This window comes from Amblyomma americanum, chromosome 1, assembly GCF_052857255.1.
Source record: "Amblyomma americanum isolate KBUSLIRL-KWMA chromosome 1, ASM5285725v1, whole genome shotgun sequence".
NCBI classification, from domain to species: domain Eukaryota; kingdom Metazoa; phylum Arthropoda; class Arachnida; order Ixodida; family Ixodidae; genus Amblyomma; species Amblyomma americanum.
The window spans coordinates 317,811,020-317,834,590 of NC_135497.1; the positions used below are offsets into that span (position 1 = coordinate 317,811,020).

At 48.5% G+C, this 23,571-nt stretch overlaps 1 protein-coding gene and 1 long non-coding RNA gene across 2 annotated transcripts in view; both read right to left on the minus strand.

The window, feature by feature from the left end:
• Window positions 1-1,647: 1,647 nt before the first annotated feature.
• LOC144120465 (uncharacterized) lies at window positions 1,648-9,496 on the minus strand. The gene is made up of 5 exons (XM_077652891.1): window positions 9,488-9,496; window positions 6,731-6,825; window positions 6,518-6,643; window positions 3,644-3,746; window positions 1,648-1,680 (listed from the first exon to the last, which is right to left on the minus strand). Exons 1-5 carry the CDS (start codon window positions 9,494-9,496, stop codon window positions 1,648-1,650), a joined length of 366 nt encoding a protein of 121 aa, XP_077509017.1.
• Window positions 9,497-10,221: 725 nt separating this feature from the next.
• Window positions 10,222-23,571, minus strand: part of LOC144098873 (uncharacterized) — a 240,719-nt gene continuing 227,369 nt past the window's right edge. Inside the window, exon 3 of the long non-coding RNA XR_013307260.1 lies at window positions 10,222-10,251. This is a non-coding gene — a long non-coding RNA (uncharacterized LOC144098873). The remainder of the gene's footprint in view (window positions 10,252-23,571) is intronic.

Sequence of the window (23,571 nt, forward strand, 5' to 3'; positions counted from 1 at the left end):
GCTACCTACATCCGGTTGTTCATTCCTGGCGGCAAGATCGAAATTTGCGTCAGACAACATGGAGTACTCAGCAGAGCTGCTCATCAACGCTGTGCGAGAGCATAGATCTTTATATGACAAATATCACCCAGATTTCCGAAACAGAAGCAAAAAGGACTTCGCATAGGAAGGAATTGGTCAACTATTCGGCTTAACCCGTAAGTATCCCACGTTTTTGAGATGTGCTGAGTTTTTGTTGTAGCATGCATAATGAGGACAGCTTGTTTTTTTCCTCAAGAGCGCATGCTAATGTTTGCATACGACGAAAACATACTGCGAACTTTTTTTTTCTTCGATCGCTTGGCATTCGTCCCTGTTTCGCTTGAAATGCCGGAAGACGAGACGTGCGTTTTCACGCTCGCGACTCTCGAGAGACACGTGCGTTGGCTACCACGAGGATAGTGTACACTCGGGCCCCCTTTTTTTCTCTCTCTCCCCGTGCCCTGTCTTTAACGCTTTCTGAAGTGCAAGTTATTACTACACACTTTTGTGCTCACCCAATTGCGCTACTTCGGCGCCAACGCAAAATGTGCATACGCTGAGCATGCAGACACATCAGGATCGCCATGAAGCGCCATGTTCTGGAGAGAAGCAAAAGAGGTCACTACTTCGAAGTAGGAACACTTTGAGCACAGTCAGACAAAACAAGCTGAATGCACAGCCTTTCATGAAAAAACAAGAAATAAAAAATAAACAAAAGAGTAGAGATGGGGTGGCAGATATCCCTACTATAAAATGGCCCTCACTTTGAATCCATAATGGCACTGATGGGTGCTTCACCGCAGCCTGCACTTCGAGTTGAATTTCTAGGATTTTTTTCTGCTATGGGAGTCATTAATGTCAAGTCACCCTATTCTACTCTCTGCCTCGGTGTGATGACCAGTGGCCAGTTGTCCTCAAATCTGTGCATATAATCAAGCAGCTATATTTGTTCTCATGACAGTGGACCATAAAAAGCTGAACTACATAATTTGTTTTTCCAGTGTCCTTTGCAGTACAGAGGATGATGACACAAGGTGAGAAACAATAGGCAACTAAAAGAACATATAGTTTTCTGCAAACAAATTTCGCAAGCAACTGCATTTGGTCATTCAGAAAGTCCATTCTGGTTAATCTGTAATAAATATGTACGATATTTTCTTTTCAGCTTCGCATATACTGTTGACGAGGCTGGTGAAAGGTTAGTGACCAACAGGAGTCTTTTTAGGCATAACTTCAGACGTATGCCGCACGGTATGGGCCTGCCAAGGCAGCCTTGAAATAAAGATGATAAAAGGACTGATGATTGAGCGGTTGAAGGAAATGCTAGCTAGCTTAGGCCCAAAAGTTCAGCAGGAGCTGAACTTTAAAAGCGGTCTTTTGAAATTGGTCTTGTATAAGCTGCTGCCATTAGTGAAAACAAGAACAGAGGGTTTTAGGGAACAATGTTTGAAATAAGCAAATCCTATTGCAGTTACTCTTGAAGCATAAACCTCCACAATCAGGAATTAGGAAAAAAAAATCTATGGTGCCTTTGCATAAACTGTTATCATGTTGCTGCATATTAATACTCGATCTCTGGCATTGCAGCTCCACGCAGGCAATCCAAGGGCTTGTGGAACCACTGCCTCAGGCGTCTGGCAGCGATGTTGAGGGGGACACCTGGGAACAAGAGAGTAAGGAAAAATTGAAATACTCTGGTAGATTTTCACTCCTGTAAGCCACCTACTTTGCAGTATGTTGTGTTTCGCTGTAAATTACACGTGCAGGAAAAGTTCCCTAATCATACTCGTTTTGCCGATACATTCTCGACGTGCATGAGCAAGATCCTGTTCAGCTGCCACCTGCAAAACGGTATGTGTGCATTTTCTGGCAGAAGTTAGTAAAACAGGCGTACCAAGACAAGTTCTTTCGTATAATGCAGAAAACTGTGTTGCATTGTAGGCCACGGATGTCGCAGAAAAAAAAGCGGAAAACCCTGGGTGAGTTTATAACCTGTCCATTACTAAGAGTGTACATGTTTTTGTTAAAGTTTAAGACGTTTGCAGCAAGGTTCATTGTGAGACTGTGCTTTGTCTGTTGCTCTCCCTTGTCTAGTCTCTTTTGCTCAAGATTTCCTTCAGTGCTGTTTCGTGAACTGACTCACCAGTTTCCACTACCCTGAAATGCTTGGTCTACAGGAACGCAGGTGACGAAAACGTCATGCAGGCGTGTGCTAGCCACCTGACAAAAATTCGGAAGCAGCGAGAAAAGCAACAAAAAGATGACATTGGACTTTTCTGCATGCTTTTAGACTCCCGCCTGCGACGCCTGCCACGCCACGTGGCCGAAGACCTCATGCATAATATTGAAATGATGACATATGACGTGCAGCTGCAGACTAAAAGTCAATTGTAAATAGTGGTGGTGTGCTTTATTTTTCATGGCACTGCATCGATTGAGATTCGAACAACCTGGCGCCAACACGCCCCGCTGTTGGAATTTATTTTCATCGCGCTTTTACCTGGGCGGTATGAAAAAGACAGTAGAGTCGTCCTAGAATGACTCATGGATGAGTGTAGGGTCTTTTTCTTATCACCGAAGTAAAAGCGCGGTGAAAAGAAATTGAAACGGCGGAGCGTGTTGGCGCCGGGTTGTTCGCCTTTCTTTGCATCGAGGTAGTACAAATGTTTTCTACAAATGAGCGTGCAATATCTACTGAGTCATTTTCTAGGTTCCTTTTTATGCGTTACATTGTACTCTAATTTATAATACTCAAATCAACACATCTTAATTCAGATTTTATTGTATTCAACCGCAGAAGTTCCCGTTTTTAGCGCTGTCTTACATGATATGACTGAACTGTGATATTTTTTGATCCCCGTCCCTCAAAGCCCGAGTCACTTTGGGAAATGACACCTCATACATCCTCAAAGCAGTCGTGCTTTGTGTAAGGTTGGCTCTAGAATTGTTGAGGTATCACAGTCGAGGTGTCAGGCGTTTGACGTCCCAAAGAAACTCGGCCTATGAGAGACGTCATAGTGGAGACATGGATCAAACATGCATATTTTGGGTGAACAGTCTGGAACCATAACCACTGAGCGACTGTGGCGACGTGACTGCCCTGAAAAGTACAAATGGTTGTTGCGCTTAAATAGCCCACATAGCTATACTGAAGTGCCTAGTATCTATTTATTACTCACAGCGCCTATTTCAAGGCATTACACTGAGGGGGGAAGAATAACACATTTCAGCGTTCCTGTTCATGCTCCTGTTCATTTTTTTATGATAAGTGAGATTATGTGATATTTAAAAAAATATGGAACTGATAAAAATTACAAATGGCTTTTTACTTGCATAAATACATGTGCAATCTTTATCCTCAACCAATCACTTCTCGTGTTACTTGTGCTTCACTTATAGGTAATCTCACTGCATGTATTGTTCTTGTGAAAGAAGCCCATATCTTCCGTGCTCATGTAAATGTACAGTCTGTTGCAAAAGTTTTCAGTCCGCTGCGCCATTCGAAGCAACGGCGCCGAGGACTGTAAACTTTTGTTACAGACAGTACATAGTTTTTATTAAGCAAAACATTATCTTGCAAGCATTTACTGTATAAAATAAAATACACCATTATTCAACCCACCTTCAGTTTCTTGTGATCACCAGTGACCATTGCATTTTGCCATGGCACTGCAACTTCCGTCACAAAGTGGTGCGTCAGCTTGTCATGCACTTGTTTGGCATGCCTTGGAAGAAATTGCACTGAAGTTATATTTCATAATCTCCATAAACCAACTCCAGTGCCGCATGTCACACAGTGTCAAAATATTGCGAGCCTATGATGTGTACCATTAAACTTGGGCTTCTAAAAGTGGGTTCTTCAGAACCCTCTAGTTTGCTGGGCTATTTTTCCCTTCAAGTTTTCTGTATAAAAAAATCAAAACAAATTACATGAGGTTTAGTAAGTTGAACAACTATGATTGCCAATGCCGGACGCCTACGGTAGCACACTGACAAGTGTGCTCCTGTTTTGGTGACGCCTATAACGCGTATAGTACAAGGCTTGGTACAACTGTCTATACTATAACAAACCTCGTACCGTGTTGCGTTGCAGCCTGTGAGTCATTGAGCCTTGAAGGCTAAGCATGAGTCATCCCTCCAGCTTCCAGGAGAGAGGCGCCCCTCCCAATCTTCAGCGTCGGCAGAGCCTGGCGGGCAGTACATTGAGGAGGATTCTGCGCACTCTTTAAGGAGATAGTTGTGCAGCACTAGGCATGCACCAACATATATATTGATCTTAATGGCTTTCGCCTTAAAGGGTCGCCGCAGAATCCTCCACCACTGCGCCAGGATGCCAAGCGCGTTTTCTAACATGCGCCGTGCCCGGCTGAGCCGATAATTGAAGATGCGGCGCTCATAGTTTGCCTGCAGCGCAGTTTCATGCAGGGCTGAAGACAAGAACATGAGAGATAAAGTACTGCGAACATTTTCATACACTTCTAGGTCATAAGCAATGCACTGTAAGACCAAATGGTCTAATTTGATGCATAGAAATCATGACCTTAGGGCCTTCGGTGAATCTGAAAAGTTTCAAGTGTGAAGAATACTGAGGCTCGCGCTACTATTTATATAAAAGTTCCACTACACATGTTTTGTTATTTTCCAGTACTCCTGCTACGGCACACCTGGGGCAGCATTTTTGGAATGCGATTTCGGTACGGTTGTTAACAGCGTAGTCACTGGTTTACAGAAATGAACCACAAACCTCATAGTTAGATGGAAAGGTGAAGTTGCAAAGGCTGGGCTGATGAATTTGTGGCATTCAACACAAAACTGTCAGCATGCTTTAAACTGGCCTATATTACAGCCTTCTTGAAATGGTAACATATGACATTGATGAAATCAGGTATGTAACATTTGGAGAGGAAAAAAAATATGGAGAATTTGGATTATGACAGATTCACACTTCACTGCTTGATCATGCCAGTGATATAGCTCTTTTCGTTTTAAGTAAAGTGAAACTTCATATGTGGACCACTACCTCGTCTTGGACAAGGCTTCATCATACACTCTTTCAGCGGGAAGGCCTCGTCTCCGGCGAAGAAGTATGGCAGTGGCCCCTCGCTGCCGGCAGCCCTTGCTGCGGGAAAACCCTATTCGCCTCCAGCTATCTTTTCCTGAAGGGTTGAGGAGGCGAAAATTCCACCGTCGGAGCCACTGCCAGAATGCCCCATTTCAACGTAGAGAAACCTGTATAGAAAGTAGTTTGAAATTCAGTGCAGATAGACTAGCAATGAATGTGTTTCTGACAACTGCTCTTTTGGATTGGACCTGTAAGTTACGTTTTAAAGGTCACACCATGATGCAGCTGCTGAGAATGTGTAGTGGTCAATAATTTTATGCATGGATTGAGACCCAAAGTGCTTAAACGAAATGGCGCCCTATGCATGGCATCGAGATTGATCATGTGTTTTGTTCACCGCTGTCTGATAGTCCGCAATCATGCAAGCCTGTGGTGGGTCTTATTATTAAGGTGTCGTTGAACTGAACCTTTAATATGATCGTCCCGCCACGAGTTGCCATTTCTTAAGTCATGATGACGAGCCTAGTGTTTTTGCTGTTGGCACTGCTGCTTCCGCTTTCTCCCCATTTCCATGCATCTATTGGTCTGTGTATTTATACGCTCACGCATTAAACACAATTATTCGTTAGTCGGTACTCGTGTGTGTCTGTTCCTTCTTCATCTCGCCTTTTTGCGCTGTATGTGTCAAAGATAAATTAAACGTGCCAAGATTGTCGCATAATAGAGGGCCGTACCTGTAGTGCGCATCACAGACAGCAAGCAATGACTTGCTGAATGACCCTTTGTAATTATTATCGGCGCTTCCCGAGTTTGCGGGGCATTCTATAAGCACGTGCTTCCCATCGATGGCACTAACACAGTGCGGCATCTGCCACTTCTCTTCAAAGTCTGTCGCAACCTGCAGAATAAATTTTAACAGCTATACATCCATGTATCAAACTGAATTGCGTTGGTCACTTATTCATTGTTCTGTGCCTGCAGAGCACAGCAGCAATAGCATAATTAAAATAACGAAGCTTACCTTTAACCACTCATCTGCTGCCTGTGGATGCCTCAGATTAAGTGGCTTCAGCACATCCCACAATGTCTGGCAGACTGTTGCCACAAGGGAGCATGCAGTAGACCTTCCTACCAAAAAGTTAAACGATAGCTCCCTTAGGCTTTGACTCGTGGCCAGGAACCTGCCGAAGCAATGACATGAAAAGGTTGAACAGTGTAGATATTCGCTTAACTATGAAATTGATTTACACACCACAGATGAACTATTCATCCTTGATTATTTATAATGAAAACAATGCTCACTACTATGCGGCATGAACTCATGAAACAGATCAATTCAGCAAGCATTCTGGTATGACATGGTCAGAACTAAAATGCTGTATATATGCAGTACATGCAAATAGAGTTTACCATTTTTCTAGCAACGCGAGTTACCTAATTGTTATGACCAAAAAGTCAGCCGCCGGAATCGCACTCCTGAACCTGGTGTCCTCTACAGTTATAGAACTTCGTACCAGATCCAGGAGTGTGTCAAATGTCCGGGGCGGCATCCGGAGAAAGCTGCAAAGCGCAAATGAGAAAAAAGGATTGAAGAAAAAAGATTGCAAAGTTCTGCCTTGTGCTACGAACACAGAAACGAAAACTTACTCTCTGTAGTACTCCTCGTCGTGCGCCCGAAGCTGCGGTAGCAGGCGACTTGCGTGCCCGGCCACTTCCCGCGATCGGAGACAGGGAGACAAAAGCTCGCGCGGCCGCAGAGCACATCAGAACGGCGACGACGTCTTCCTCTTCACTCAGGTCGCCGTAATACATATTATACAAGTACAGGCACAGCACAACAGACAAGCACGAGCGATCGAGGGTCTGGCGCCAACCAGCAGCAGTCAGAAAAAGAGCGCGAACGACGTCATTCCCGATGGTTCTCGTTTGGAACGAGAACGAAACGGGAAGGCGACCCGCGTAGTCGCCTTTCTAGTGTGAACATCGTGCAGTCGCAGCCGACTGCTGGTCGTGCGAACTCTGCGACTCTCAAGTGTGAATGAGCCCTAAGGAAACAGCCCACCCGCCTCGCATATCAAAAGGACTTTCAGCAAATTGCTTGAATCTATCTGCTGTTGTATTCTGCTCGTTTGTTTTTCTGTTTTTAGAGGAAGAAAGATGTATCGGATTTGGCAACCAGGGTCCTCAAGACTGGTAACCATGCTGTGTAAGCCGGCCAGCCGGGTTGCTGATATAAGAGCGCAAGCGCCCAATAAACGGGGCGGTTACTCTGCACCTCGAGCTCAGCGGTTGTCTGCGTCGCATGCTATCTTGAACAGCACAATGGTTGTCCAAGCATTGCCAACAAAGCAACGGGACCTTCAAGAAACAGGATATGGTTGTGACCCTCACATGCAATGATTTTCACACAATTTGAAAATGTGGCAAGTTGCAGCAGTCCCGTGGTTATATTGCTCCAAAACAAGCTAGCTCATTTATGCGGAAACATTTTTAGAGGCTGCCAAGAAGGAACATGTCAAAAAGTTACACATAGCATCCTGTTTTATTGATGTTTATGTGTGGTAAACAATATGAACACGCATCTTTTTGTTGGTTAACTGCTCTGCTATCCACGCACTGTCATGCAGTACATAGACAGTCGCAGTCCAGTGATTGCAGAGCGGTCTGCAGCTTCTTTTCACGGTATTTGTTACGTTTATCGAACGATCACATGTAATTGACCATTTGCGGAAAAGCGAGCGCCGCCTGTCGGGCAAACAGAGAAGCTCCGCCGGTACCTTTGGTTGGAAAGGGGCTCTCGAGCAAGCATGCGCAAGGCAGCGTTCAGCAGCTCTCGTGCACTTGTTTTGTTGTTTTAGTGTTGTTTATTTGCCGGAAGCGTGTGTCAGCTAACGAAAGAGTATGATGGAAGAGGAAAACATCCCATTTCCGTTTTTATAAACGGGGTGGGGCGAAGAGTTTGCGCGCTGTAGCCTGAAAAACGACCATGTGTGGCAATACCTGCACTCTGCTACCTCAACGGAGCGCCGAATGACAAAGTGAAAATGTGCGTGAATGTGCGCCTATGCGCGGGCGAGTGTGACAGTATAATGGGATGCACTTTCCTAATGCGCACAGACGTTTACGTATGCGCTTCCTTGATAGGGCCGGAGTTTCTGCCAACTTAACACAACACCTTTCGCCTCAGGGCGCACTTAGCTGATTATTAAAGGACCCGTTGTACTATCTCAATCCCGACTTGTGCTGATACGGCAGAGCGTTGCTTTGCGTGCTAAAGGGCCGGGGGAGCGTTATAATGCGCGGATATACGCGAGGCTGCGCTCGGCCGTGCTCCCGCTGTTCAGGAAGCACATTGTAGCATTAATGGTGAATGTTCATACTAGTATATATCATTCGGTTTTCCTGCGTCGGTGGCAAAACTCTTCTAGAACGACCGAGCAGTGTGTACTCGGCAGTAAGCTCGAAATAAAGCAGCAACACCCGTTTCGAAACGTGCTGGATGTGCGCATTACTGGCCCCATCAACGGGTTCGTCTTTTGCGCCTTGTATGTCGTCGCGGCCTTTATTACGTACAAGTCTCGCTGTTGCAAAACACGTGGTTAGCTTAGATAAATCGCGTTGCAGTTACATGTCAGTTACGTGGAAGTTGCAGCTCACATCAGTCGTCGCACTACAGCGCAGGAATGCACGGCTGGCTCATGTTTTCCAACCAAAAACCAAACCGCCCATAGAGGGCGCTGCCTGCGCCTTCACCACGCATGCGCAGAAACTTTTCCGCAAATGGTCAGTTGGTATGGCTATTTCTACACAGTGCATTTCCTAAAGACTCCTTTCTGCCATACTGTACTTTTTAGCCAAAAAGCTTCCTACAGAGTCATTTAAATTGCTACGTATAAAGATTTTTGTAGCCTGTGTGCGAGCCCGAAGAAAAAAAAACAATATTTATTTTCCTTAATTCTTCGGTATTCCTGATTATCACGACATGGGCATTTATATGTTGGTACAACTTTTTTCAGGCTTCACAACTGATGCATCGTTGTGTTTGGTACACATTCATCTTCAGACATTTTATGTCTGCTGGGTCAAAAAAATACGAAATAATAGTTGACTGCGTTATTTTGACTGAGATAACTATAGCATCACACAGCATGCTCTTGAAATTCCTCTAGCTGTTGCACAGAAGTCTGTAATTGGCTTCATTGTATAGCTTCATACTTGTTTCATTTAAACTCTGCACACTGCTCTTTTCACCGCCCATGGCGACATGGCACGCGGAGCCCCGTGGGAATGGGCGAGGAGGATTCAGAGGTCGGCTGCTACTTCCCTGGAATCCAAACACAGCTATAGGCACCTGCAAGTCACGGTTAATTTCGGAAAGACGGCTTTGCCCGCTTCCTTTCTCGCCTTGTCCATTGTGCGCGGCGAACCCGACAAAGGGGAGGCCATCACTCCCCTCCCCCTCCCCTCCTGAAGCGGGGGGAAAGATTCCGCCAATAGTTTCCCAGAGACATCCTTTTTTTTCGTGGGGTCAACGAGGGGTCAAACGACAGGCCCAAGCAGTGTGAGGCAACGTCCTCTGTTCATTCTAGAGACGCAAGCCTACATTGCAAAATGAAACCTTGTATTTCGCTTCCAAATGCAATTAACTAGGAGTCCTGTCCAAAACAATCTCAGCTTGTTATCTGGGTACCCCCAACTTTTTTTCATTTGCGTGTAACTCCAGCACTTCTTCACCTTTGTCATTGTAGCCGCTATTGTTTGTCAAGTACCATGCACCATCTTAATATTAGCAGTTCCTAATTCAATCCTTCTGCAGGGTTTGAAGGACCTATTTAATTGGAAATGAGGAGAACACGTGCACAGAGTGGAAAGCGCGTGATCTGCCAGGAAACACTGAGGCGGCCCCGAGAAGGGCCTTTATTAAGGTTGACAGTCGTTTTGTGCCTCTTCACTTGGCAGCGACAACACAGCGTGTGCGGTCGCCATGGTTTTGCCCCAGCTGTCGAAGCAATCCGCAGACACGACCATGACCTTCGATATCTGATGTTTTTTATTCAAAAAACACATGTACCAAAGTCGTGCTGTATGCAGTGCGATCGCCATGTGGTTCCATTGACGGCGAACAATCATCCACCTAGCCCGGTTCTTTGGACGGATTCAGGAAACGACTGAAAAGAACAGAAGTAACGAGCAAACAAAGGTGTGCTGCATACAAGTTAGGACGCAAAGAAACGAAGACGTGCTGCGCTGGGCCAATGCTGCAGCGAGGTCTAATATGTAAATTTTCACGGCTGCCGTCAATTTCGACAAAGCGCGAGAAGACTCTAACCCCCGAATGCAGAAATGTAACTTGGCTCGAACTTAACTTCCATCGGTCTCAAGTGAGCTCCATCGTGTTTCATAAACCAAACTCGGCTTGAAGTGCGACTTGCAACCGGCTTGGCTCGATCCTAGTGCGGTCCAACTTCAAGTCGGCTGAGGAGCTTGCTTGAAGCTGACTTCGTTGTATTTTCCAACATGGCCATCTACCGATCGGACGTCGCGCGGAGGGTAGCTGCGTTCGAGTTCGCTTGCCACGCCATGGACGTAGTATTTTCTGAGGCCATTCGTTGCCGAAGATTCCACGGCCAGCGTTACGAGATCGAGGGAACCCCATGGAGCCCTACGACGACGAGCAGTTCCTCGCCCGCTATCGGTTCTCCAAGAACGCCGTGCGGGAGCTGCTCACCGTGTTGCCCCTGCGTGAAAGTCCAGACAACAGGGGACAGCCTGTTCCTCCGATGCTGCAGCTACTCCTGGCTTTGAGGTTTTATGGGGCCGGTACTTTCCAAACCGTCACCGGGGATCTGGTGCGGATTTCGCAGCCGACGTTGTGCCGCGCAGTTGGCAAGGTCACCTTGCTGATTGCCAAGCACCTGCGCCCGATGCTGGTGCAGTTTCCAGCTGTCTCGCAGTTTGAAAAGCTGATGCGGGACTTTTATGAGATCGGTGAATTCCCTGGTGTGACCGGCTGCATAGATTGCGCGCATGTCCGCATCAACAGCCCGGGTGGTGCAGATTCGGAAGTCTACCGGAACCGCAAAGGCTATTTCTCCATCAATGTGCAGGTGAGCAATGAAAATTGAAATTCTCTGAACAGTTACCACTGTTCAGCTCATTCGTATTCGTTCGCGTCGTGTACGTGCTGTCATTTTATTTATTTCCCCGCGGTGCTACGAACGTACAGTCACAAGATTACTTGCCCGAAAGACGCGGGTTCGATCCCGGCCGCGGCGTTCACATTTCGATGGAGGCGAAATGCTGGAGGCCTGTGTACTGTGCGACTTCGGTGCACGCTGAAGAACCCCAGGTGGTAGAAATTTCCGGAGCCTTTCACTACGGCGTCCCACATAGCGAAATGTGTCTCTTCGGAATATGCGATCGAGGCCCAGCATTTTGTTTTAGTACTGCTTTATAATGTAGCTTTGTACTCCATGAAGAGGGTAGCTTCGTTCTCCATGCTCCATGAAGAGTAGCACTACATTCTAGGCGCTATATTACCACGCAATCACTGTGCAAATTCACCGCAAGGAAGGTTAGTTAATGTTTTCAATGACAGTGCATGACAAAGTTGACAAAGCTTGACCACACTTTCGTGCTGTGGCATTAAATCAACGCAGTATTCCTTTATATGTGCAGGTGCCAAAAAGCCCACATAAAGACACGGAATGTGGTCGAAAGGACATTCGGTGTCTGGAAGCGCCTCTTCCCTTGTCTGGATATGGGGCTCCAGCACAAGCCGAAACAAGCTGCAGTGATCATCACAGCGTGTGCAGCCCTGCAGAACTTTGCATGTTTGATGAAGGAGCCACAGCCTCCTATTGAAAGCGCTCCCATCCAGGACGCTCCACCGGCTCGCACCAGCACGACAGCAGCGAGGCGGCCAGAGCACCTGCCACCTGTTGATGGTGTCAGCGACAGCTTGTCGGGAATGCAGGCACGACGGGTGCTCATCCAGAAGAGCTTCACATAGGTAAGAAATGCACAGTCCTCAACACTGTCCCATGCATTTTGAATAAAGCATGTTTATAATGCGCACTTGCTCATGCTACCCGTATCCCAACTTTTGTGCAGGAACTAAAGAAATGTTAGAGCAATGGGAACGACTAGCAGCAGTTCAAGCGGCGGGACGAAGAGGTCGACGAAGTGCAGCTGGGGATCCTGAGTGACTCCTGAGAGTGTGCTCATCATGACGCTCTCTGATCTACGACCGCAGACCTTCACTGCGAATACACCCCTTTACACTAGAATTTTTTCTCAGCTTCGGAAGCTTTTAAGTTGCGAGCTTGTTGCATTAACAAACTGCTACTCTTCCACTTCTAGGTTCTGGATTTCTTGCTATAGTGTTCTATTTCAAATGCTATTTTTCAAGAACGCTGTATTGATCTTGCAGAGGCGAATACCAGAAAAGCTCTTGTTGACCCTGCTGCTGAGGGTCTTAATGGCGCTCAGTTCATTTGTTTAAGAGCTGCTGCCTTGGCTGCTTTGCTTACACGCATGTGAAAAATTACCAGATTTGGTAAAGTACAACAGTTAGGCCTTAGGTGGAGCAGTCGCAGGGCTTGTGCACCTTTCCACAGAGCAAACATTTGTGTGGCTGCTTTGGTAGCGGCATGGAAGTCAGGTTCCTCACAGCAAGTAGTTCTGCTACTTCGTCTTTTCTACTTTCACCCGGCTTGCACTTCAAGCTTGGGCTCTTGCATGTCTTCCATGTGTTGAGTATAAATTTGTTTTTATGTCACAATTGTAATGACAAAGAAGTGCCCATGTGGCAGCGGGACTGCTCTCGGCAAGCGCGTGCTTCGGGTTGGTGCTGCTGGAACCGTTGACTGTCTGTGAACGCTGTTCTGCGCTTTGTACTTTCTGCCCGGAAAACCCATTGCACAATCATTAATTTCAAATATCCCTTTTACAACAAAACGAGACGTTCCCAATTGCCTACAATGATGAAATTCCAGATCACTGCGAAGTTTTGTTTTCTGGCTTGCCAACAGAGGTGTGTTATGAATCAGTTATTAAATTTCTCACTTTTTTTTGGCTGTATTGAGGTAAAAAAAAACATGAGTGTATTCTTTTCATTTGGTTTGCTTTCAAGATGGTGTAGAACGGTCGAACCTTCAGCTGTCACACTGGAGCCTTCTTTTCAAGGAACGATGCTCGAGTGGTTTGTTGTGCATTGTCGCTCTCTCTCGTCTCTGTTCAAAGTGGGAGTTGGTTGTTGTCATAGTATGGTGCAAAAGGTCGATTCTTTAGGTCTGAAAAGGGCTTCCTGACATGATCCACATGCCTCGTTCAGCTCAATCTCTTACAACAAAGTTGCATAACGGGCAGTAACTGGCACAGAGAAAGAAGCGAAAGAAGCAGCATATGTGCGGAGAGGATTCCAGGCATTGTTGTGTCATGGTGAAACATACCAACCTACAGTGTGTGACCTGTGAGCATTTGTAATTTCCAAGTGTAAAGGTCATGGTCGTACATAGAACTCCTGTAACTCTTGCTAAGGCTACACAATCTGTCTGCGAGCAGTTGCACTCAATATTCATTATTCTCGAGCCAAATGCACCTGGTGTTTGTTAGGTGCCTTGCTTTGCATGGCTGAATACAAACCCTAGATCATAAAGTGAGTCGTCATGAGCCAACACCAACAGTTAGTCGAGATCATTGTGTGCGGGCACTACTGATGTTTGGGAACGCCTTGCTGCCGCAGTCATGGTGGACCACTGAAAGATAATTTATGACCCCAGTAGTGTTTGCAACTTTTTGTTTTGTGGGTTCAATGAATGGTTTGTGATATGACTAGGTAGCTACTTCTAGCTCGCAAGTGTTGTAGTGAAATCTTTTACATGCAAACACTTGGACTAGCGGTTCTTTTGATTTGTACATGCAGTTACTGGTTGGCTGTCACAGCTTAAATCTGGCTTTGCATTTGAGCCGGCCTTCTTGGAACTGTGCTGATTCCACTCATCGAGAACTGGCATGTTTTGAAATTGTTACATGGTTTGGCGGGGTTCGAAATAGCAGAACGTGGGTGCCATCAGCAAGTGTTTTTTTGATGCATGCTTCTTTATAGTCTTTTTTGTCATGCCTAGTGCGGCTTGTCACAGGAATGTGGTGGCCATATTTTTGAAGCAATAGATTACTTCAGCAAAGTGGGAGGCTGTGGCGTTGTATTGACTCAAGCTATGGGCCCACCCTGTAGATAGCATAGGAGGAATCGCATTCTTTAACGGTTTCGGTTCTTGAGTAGGAGGCACTAGCTGCGAGGGTTTAGGTTAGATGAGACAGCAAAGATAATGGAAGGAGTAGAGAGCGGTGTTGGCCTTTGAGCATTTATGTGGTGTTGACTTGCGTGAGCCAATATTGTTGACTTTTTATACATGGAAACATTAACAATGTGGCCTGCAATTTTCTCTACTGGTTGGTTTTGCAAGCAATGCCAGGGGAGGTTTTTCCTTCCTAGAGCAGCCATATTTGTAGCATACAGCAATGCGTATTTCTATGAATAAATTGTTGTTTGCATACAAAGATCCATATAGCCATAGCAGCATAAGTACCACGCAACCATCCTACCTGCCTCCTGCTATGCGATAGCTTGTCAGACTTGCATGCAAGGTGGTGACGGGGCTGTATGTCTGTTCCCACCGAGTCATGTGCTTAAAACGGTACATGTGCAAATGAAGTGTAGTTATGTGGATTTGCCACATAATATTTGTGCAAGCATTCACACAGCATTCCAGTTTCATTCAGTCATAGGCACCGTTTATTCTGGTGCCTCTCGCAGCCTACGAAGCTGTTCAAGTTTGATTTGTTTTTCAATTTCTAAGATTTCCAATTCCAATTTTTTTTTTTGGATATCAAGGAGTTTTTTCTCCTGCCGCTCTTGCAGAATACTGTTGTGGTCCTCTCGCATCAGCTGAAGACGCAGTCCATGCTCTTCGCGCAGTAAGGCCGCTCTATAGTCGTTCTCATCTGCCAGAGACCTTTCTAAAAGGGCCATCCGCCCTCTTGGAGCCCTGCCAGCGTCACCGGTGGCCACTGCTTCAGCAGTAGTGGGACCAGCGGCAGCTCCAGAAGCAGCTGTAGCACTGCTGCAGCCTGCTGCCGCTGTGCTGGAAGCATCAGCAGGTTGCACAGCAGGAAAAAAGAGATTGCTCTCCTGCTCAATTGCTTCTGGAGTTGCCCCACTCTTACCAACAGCAGCCGCTGGTGACTGCGGCACATCCACGAGCGGAGGTTCCCAGTCGTCTTCTGTAATAAAGAAAAGGTAAAAATTAGTTGGACAAATCTAAGCTTACAACACATTAGCTGTCTGCCTCAACAGCACAGATTGTTGGGTCAATTGGTGAAGAGACATAACGAAAGCTTTATAATGTTCTTATATAAGGCACCACTTGCCCTTCTCGGCGCCAAATAGCTGCCGTTGTTTCTGGGGGCCCCAGTTTAGTCATTCTGTTTTGTTCTGCCATATTCCTCACCTTTCACTCTGAATTATGCCTGATGACCTCACTTTATTTTTTTCTGCTGATACAGTAGTGATAGTCACGCAGGCCCCGAGTTTTACACATGTGGTTATCCTCTAACTCTGCACCTGCAGCTTTTTTGCTCATTCAATGGGTTTCTTTTCAATTTTAGTATATTTGCTAGTTTGTACTCATGCGTGTCCTCTGGCCCAGGGAGCCAGTTATATGCCCTTCCTTTCTTCAAAATCATCAGCGTCTAGAACTTTGTCAATGCCAATGGACGCCGACAGCTTTCACTTTGTATATCCTGGAGTAGCTGAGCTATTCCACTTTCATTTTTTTTGCAAAGGTTTCCTTGTAATGCCTACCTGCTTGCTTGGCCGCATATATGCGACACCAATGCCAAGGTGAGGCATACAAGAAAGGTGACAAATACTGCAGCCTGAGCCTGAGGGCTACAGAAAACATGCGCTTCGAGTGAAACCTCTGCATTGCACAATTTCCTTGAAACTAGCAGCCAAATTCGAAAAGGCTTTGAGCATTACATATAGGCAAGCTGCACCATTATTCACAACAAGAATGTTGTTACCTTATCCCTGGAGCACCATCATGTACAAGTACACAGAAATATGAAAATTTATGTGAAGGAGTGCATGCATAATGAAACTGCATTAAAGTTGGCATTCGTTTAAAGTGAGGCAGGAATGGCAAACAAGACTCAAAAACATCATCAGGAGAGAATGTCATAATGAATGCAGTTCAGGTTGCAGCACTGAATGCTTGCTCCCTCGGTGTCCGACGGTTAACCAACTCCTCGCCTTCCGCTACAGGAACACAGCATACCACTCACATGAATATAAGCCGTCAAGTCAAAATGCCTTCAGAGTGCTGTCCAACAACATGCAGCTTGGAGCAGGTCATCCTTTCGCACTGTCAACCAATGCAGCCTTTATCTGCACAAACATTCAGCCAACCACATGTAGAGCAGCTTTCCACAGTGTTGTATTAAATGAGATTTTTATAATTTGTTGTAGATGAACTGTACAGTCCTCATAGCAGGTTCAAGGCAATAAAAAACATTGAAACAGCGTCAATTGACAGTACACGCTGCCGTTGTCATAAAAGGAATATAAAGAGAGGAGTGCTGTTTTTCTACAACATGCAAAGTGCTTTCTTTACCTGCATAACGGAATTCTTCATTGCCTGCTCCATCCACCATTGGCTGCAACAATCTTATAACAGGCAAACTTGCCACTGGTGACAGGTCGATGCCTCCATCAGAGTCAGTCTGGTTGCCTACCCTGGTCATTATGTGGCTGGCAACAGCAATGACTTGCTCACTTTGAGCGCTCACAGTGCATTGAGCTGACCCTCCTCCTGAAAAGAAAAGACACCGCACACAGTGAAGCTACTCTTAATTTATAGACAATGCGCCATTAAAATATTTTGTTCATGAAGTGCCACACAAAAGCAACCAAAGGCACACCAATGCATGCAACTGTGTGTTGTTTTCGCTACGTTTTTGTGCTACCCGTCCCAGCAGTGCCAGGAATGAGTAAAGGTAGGTAGCTGTATGTACAGCCTTCCGGATATTCAATAGTACCAAGCAACTGTCAATAGCGCGGCAAGTTTCCTCATGAACATGAAGGTCGCCAGTGTAGACACTGTCTGGTCTACGGTGCACCCAATTTGGCTTCGCGGCGCGATAGTATGCGAATGGTACCAACTCCGAGCAAAATCGTCCGTTGTCAGTTCGCTGCTGGCCAGGCGCGAGCCCTCCGTCCCACTGCACTGCCCGCTCATCATAGTCTTCTATGCAGCAGAAATCGCATGCCTTCGTACTGACTTGAATGTAGCAAACATTCTCTGTAGTTTTTAAAAATTACGGAGGCTGTACAGGATACTGCTTGGGCATTATTTACACGATTAACGCAGGCTGCATTCATGTGCGTTTGTAAATCAAGCAGTGTACACTGCACCGAAACGTTATTACGTGCCCATTTACGTGTTATCACACTGTTCCTAAAAAACTATGCATTCCAGTACACGCTGCTTACGCCGACCCAAGTAGAATAATCATGCCCTTATCCATGGCATACAAAGCATGCCGGAACAAACATTTGTAAACGGCCTGCAAGCCGCGCTCACCTGTCTTGTGGCGATCTCTCTTTTTCCTCGCGTCCTCTTCCTTCGACTTTTGTTTAGGTTGGCCCAGCATTTCTTCACCTGATTGGGGTCACGTCGGGTCACCCCGTGATTGCTGTTAAACAGCCCGGCAATTTCCTTCCAAGTGGCGTTTTTTTTTTTTGCCAGCGACGACACATCGGTTTTTTTTGCACTCTAATATATGCCGACGTGCGTTAATAAAACACAATAACAATACCTTTTCCTCGAACGTGAACTGAGGCGCTGGTCTCCGCTGGGAGCACGAAAAGCATGGGAAAAACTGGCTATGGCTCAACTAGGATTGGCTCAATGTGGAGCACGTTGCCAGCCAAAAACGTCAATCAAGTGGAAGCAGCGGGTAGCACTGAAATGTAGTTTTTATTGTTAGCAATTTTATGCAGGTCACTCACACCTAGTGCCTGTTTATGACTGCTGAACGAGATGCGTTGTTTTATAGGAGCAAAATGGGCATTATTATAATAGATTGTTCAATACTCTCATCCCCAGACGAGCAATGCGCCCTCGCTTTCAAGCACGCGCTTAACTTGACGAAGCAAGTCAGGTTGAGCATCTATGAAACACGAAACCCAACTTGGCCGTTCTGAAGCCGCCTTGGTGCTTCGACTCGACTTGCCGAAGTTGAGTCGAAGCGCGAGCCAAGTTACATTTCTGCATTCGGGGGTAAGGAATTAAAGCTGCACTGCACTGGGAGAATGCTGTATACCTAGGCCAAACGCGATTTCCACAATGCGCGAGTCGGTGCTTCTGGACTCACCGTTAAAGCTGATAGCGATCCTAATTAAAGGACCGATTGTAGTGGCAGAATCATCGCGGCCACTTTTACCCTGGACTTGCCACTGCAAAGGAACAAAGGCGCAGTGCACTCTGCCAACACTGCAACAAGGCCTAGCGCGAGTTTTGATGCCTGGCGCCGATTTCGACAAAGAGAGGGAACATGGCCACGAAATGGGACGTCCGTGATCTGCCAGGAAACAATGAGGTGCCCCTAAAAAGGGCCGTTTGCAGGAGCACTTCAACGTCGACCTGCAGCGGCGTGGCGGCGTGGTGAGCAGTATAGGCCCAGCAGTGGTCCGTCTTGTGCCCTTTTGCTCCGCACCGACGACACCAGTGCGCGACGTACACCTCTCCTGGTCTTGCCCTTGAAGCCGACGCGATCCCTGGTCCGTAGATCTTGACGAGGGCCGCGACAATAATCTTTGACATCAGGGGCCGGATTACACAACTGTCACAAATTCTGTCAAAAGTTATTGACAGTGACGTCAAAATGACGAAACGAAGAGATGTCACCGCTTGACGCAACGAGGAGTCAGCCAATTAAAGCAGGGCGGTGCACCGATAGCATTTCTTTTTCAGGGTGAGGGACCGCCTACTCAATTTTTAGTAAAAAGAAATGAGAAATAAGTAGCGATCAAAAAGATTAATATTTTATTTTGCCAAAACATAGCGTTTAAAGTTGGAAAATAATAAGCCAAACAAAAAGCGTTTGAAGTTGTGTCATTAAATTGGCTGGTGGTTAACTTCTGCTGCGGCGGGGAAGCGCTGACGGCGGCAAAACTGGTAAGGGCTCATTCACACTTGAGAGTCGCAGAGGCCGCGCGACTGTTTTGGTCGAAAAGCGACAGTCGCAAACGGTCGCGTTGGTCAAAAAGCGACAGTCGCGGGCCAGTCGCTCGCTGCTTTATTTTGCAGCCTCGCGACTGCGAGTCGCAAACCGTTGAACCAATCAGCGAGCGAGCCGAGCTTTCGGCAACGACGCCGCTCGCTGGTGCGCCGAGTTGCGCTATCTGCTCCTTGGCGACCGTAGTCGTCGCTAAGCCTAGCCGGTTTCACATCGATGCCGCAGCCGAGGGCGTTTCGGAACTGACCAGCGCTGTAACCAAGATGCTACTTTCGTTACGGCTTTATTGTGAGCCCTGTCTCATGATAATATAAAAATACGCTCGATTTCCGCGACGCCTTCAGCAGCGGAGAAAGCAGACGCCAGGCGATCGAGCCGCTTTGGGCAACAGCAGCAAAGCGGCTATGAGAAGAAATTTGCTTGTATCCAGCAGCTCGGTATTGGCCAACGACCCTCAAAACTGATTCATTTTTTTAATTTCGACTTCCCAGAGCATGGTATGAACGCGCACAAACAACATACTAGCGCATTTTTCTGACGCTAGCGGCCGGCATCCAGGCTGGCTGGCAGGCCGCTTGTAAGTACGGCCGCGGTGCACATTGCCGCGATATCCTCCTCTTTGCTCAGGTCGTCGCTGCACATTGCTAATATCGAGTGACCAGAACACTTTCGAGGGCCAAGCGTGAGCGCAGGAGGCGCGGCCAAAGCAGACGGAACTCTCGAAAGCGCGCGAACGGCGTCATTCCCAAGAGTTATTTCAAACGAGAACCGAACGAGAAGGCGACCCGCAGGTCTCCCTTGGAAGTGTGAACATCGGTGTTGTCGAACTGCGGTGCAGTCGCAGGCGACTGCTGGTCGCGCGACCTCTGCGACTCTCAAGTGTGAATGAGCCCTAAAACGTCAAGCTGCTTTGCACGAAAGCAGCCGATTCCACGCTGTGTTATTGTTCTTTTACGCGGCGCCAGAAATCAGGCCACTGTGCGGTTGACCTAAGTGCGCAGAAAAATGTGAACGAATGCAGTGAAGGCTACGTGCCTGCCGAGCGAACTTGCAAGGAGCGCCCGGAACGAAATCGGCGAAGAGAACTTGTTGGCTCAGTTCATTCCTGACACTGATTTATTCCATGTAGTGAAACCCACAGTATCTCTGTGCGGGGAAAGCATCTCTCATTTCTCCCACGACACAGCTTGGCAGAACTCTGCGATTCCTCCTCCCGAGACGATGCCAAATCCAGCGCAAAAACTGTCGGTACGCCGTGTACCTGTAATGACTGCAAAAAATAGTCGCTGCGTTATGGTGGCGATGTGCAAAACGCAAAAACAAAACTGTTAGTTACAGAACCCTGAATCAGTTTTTCCATTAGTTGTTCAATATCCGTGGCGAGTGCCAGCAACTGAGGTGCCAGGCTAGGTGTACAGACAGAATAAGAGAGTATGTAGCGATATTATGTAGGAAGCTATATTTTCACTGCTTTCAGCCTTGCTGTCAGGATTGCCAAAATTTCAACCACTGTGCTGAAACTTTAAAACATAGATCATACGAAGGTGTCTGCCTTCAAACTGTATAGCTGCAAGCGAAGTGGTGGCGAAGTTAGGTTTGAAGATCAAGACAAATGTGGAGTTTAATGGAAGAGACAAATGTCATCATTGATACTGATACAGGAGTGGAGCATGACAATATCGCAAGTGCCTCTCATATGTGATCGAACATGCAACATCCAGTTCCTTGTGGATCTCTGGTGCGTTGACGAGGGCCGGTCTGTCTTCCAGTAGCACCAAATATGCAAGTTGCAGTGCGTAGATGTTCAAGGGACTATGCAATAAATTAATTAAGATTACGTAAAGCCGCTGAGCACGCATAGCGCATCTCGGGGCGCGCACTGCAGGAGTCGACGACGAGCCGCGCACTGCTGGCCGCGCGGAGCGACCCGTTCGGCTGCGGTGGGCGGAGCCTCCGAGTCGCGCGGACGCGAGGGAGAACGACGCGGCGCGGGCAGTCGGGGAAGGGCGGCGGAGACGGCGGATGCTGGAAAATGATGTTTTGTGAGCGTCAGGAGCGGCGATGCGGGAGCAGGCGGCGGCGGAAAGGGGCAGATGGGCCCAGGGTTCTATTTGGGGAGACAGCCATGCGCTCTGCCACCCTCAGTGCACACAGGCGCCCGCACCCGCCTGCGGTCCACCCCAATGCAGCCGAACCCGCAACGCCACAGCCGCCGCACACACCGTCCTTCTTCACAACACAGAATCCGACCCGATGCAGCCCCGCCAGTAGTCTCCCATCGTGCTGATTAAAGGCGGGGACGGAGGTCGCACCTGCCAATAAACTTCAGTAGGTGCTGAAGTGCTGTGGTCTGGCTCCCGGGGGGGGGGGGGGGGGGGGACAGCAGTTCATCCAGAGTGTTGCAGGGCAGTCCCAGTTCCCCATACGCCTGCCGCAGCGCCAGTCGCTCCCGCGAGGAAGCTGGGCACGTGCATAAAATGTGCTCGAGGGAGTCGGCGCTCCCGCACAGCGCACACAGCACCGCCGGGGGATCACGGTGGCGGCGGAGGCGATCCGACGTCCAGCCGGAGCCGGTGCGCAGACGAAGAAGCAGGACGTAGTCGGCTCGCGCGAACTTTCTTGTGTTAACTGTTGTGAAAGGTGCCGCCGAGGCCACTCGGTGGTCAGGGTGCAGGCGCGTCACAATGCGGCGCAGTGCCAGCCTAGCGCTGTCATACGGGGTGACAATGCGTGACAGCGGGACAGTTGGGTGGAGCGCAGCACGGGCCAGTTCGTCCGCCGCCTCGTTTCCCTCTATACCCATGTGGGAGGGGATCCACTGCATGGCGATGTTGCATCCACGAGCCCCGAGTAGGTGAAGTTTGAGGGCTGCTATACGCAGCAGGCGAGAGCCTCTTTCGGGGTTGTGGAGTGCCTGCAGGGATGCCCGTGAGTCGGTCAGTGTGGCAGCTTTCGAGATGTCCGGGTTTGCTGCCAGAATGTCAGTCGCGAGGGAGATAGCCGCGAGTTCCGCTGTTAGGGATGACGCCGGCGTTTTTAGCCGCGTCTGTCGGATCGCCGGCAGAGTGGGGGCGATGCACGCCGCTCCCGCGGCCTCCTCTCTCACTGACCCGTCCCTATATACGATGGTGTGGGCAGCGAAGTCTTGATGGATTTTTCCAGCAACCTCCTGGCGCAGGGCGCAACGCGGGGTGCTGCGTTTGGATATGACGCCCGGTAGCGTTGTGGCGATCAGGGGCGGCCGATATAGTTGCGGCGGCGGAAAGCGGGGCTGCGCAGGGGGTTGCGGGGCCAGCAGTTGGTGAAAGTGTCGGACCACCTTCCCCATGTGACTGAGGGGTTGCGCCTTCAGATGCGACAGCAGGTTTTTGCACGTGCCCGATCGTTGCATGCGCTCGGCGTAGTGGAGGGCGGTGAGCTTCGCTCGCAGTGAGATGGGCCAGGAGCGTGTTTCCGTGTATGTGGCCGCCGTTGGGGAGCTTCGCGGTAGGCCGTAGAATTGCCGGAGGGCGTTGCGATGTGCTATATCCACTCTGTTCCACTGCGCCCTCGAGAGGAAGCGCGTACAGGGCCCTGGCCGTCGCCACCGCATCGTAGACGCGAAGGCAAAACGCGGGAGAGCAGCCGCCGCCCTTTGCCAGGAGGCGCCGTGCTAGGGAGGCGATCAGGGCTGACCTGCCGCGCAGATCTCTCAGGGCGGGTCCCCAGTAGAGCCTCGCATCAATAGTGAGCCCCAGGTAGCGGATGGCCTTGCGCCACGGGAGCGGGCTGCCATCCAGGAGGACTGGGCGTGTCCAGCGTCGAGCCACGGTGCTCGGATGCACCATCAGCGCCTCACTCTTTTGCGGCGACAAGGCGAGGCCGACTCCCCGAAGGTAGTCCGCGATGGCGCCGAGGGTCGCTTGGACCTGGATGCGGGCAGAACGGCTGTGGCAGGTGGGCGCCCGTGCGAAGACCGCGATGTCGTCCGCGTAGATTGCGATGCGCACCCGGCTCCACGCGCGAGGTGGAATGCACTTGGGGAGCTGCGCGAGTACCAGATTGAATAAAAAAATTGGAGGCTTATCAAGGTTAAGCCCAGTGGATGCGAAGCATGTTAAGCAGCTGCCTAGCGTTTGGAGGCATCTTGACCGCATACACGCCCGGCGCAAAGACGCTGGCGCGGTTGCGGGCACAGAGACTGA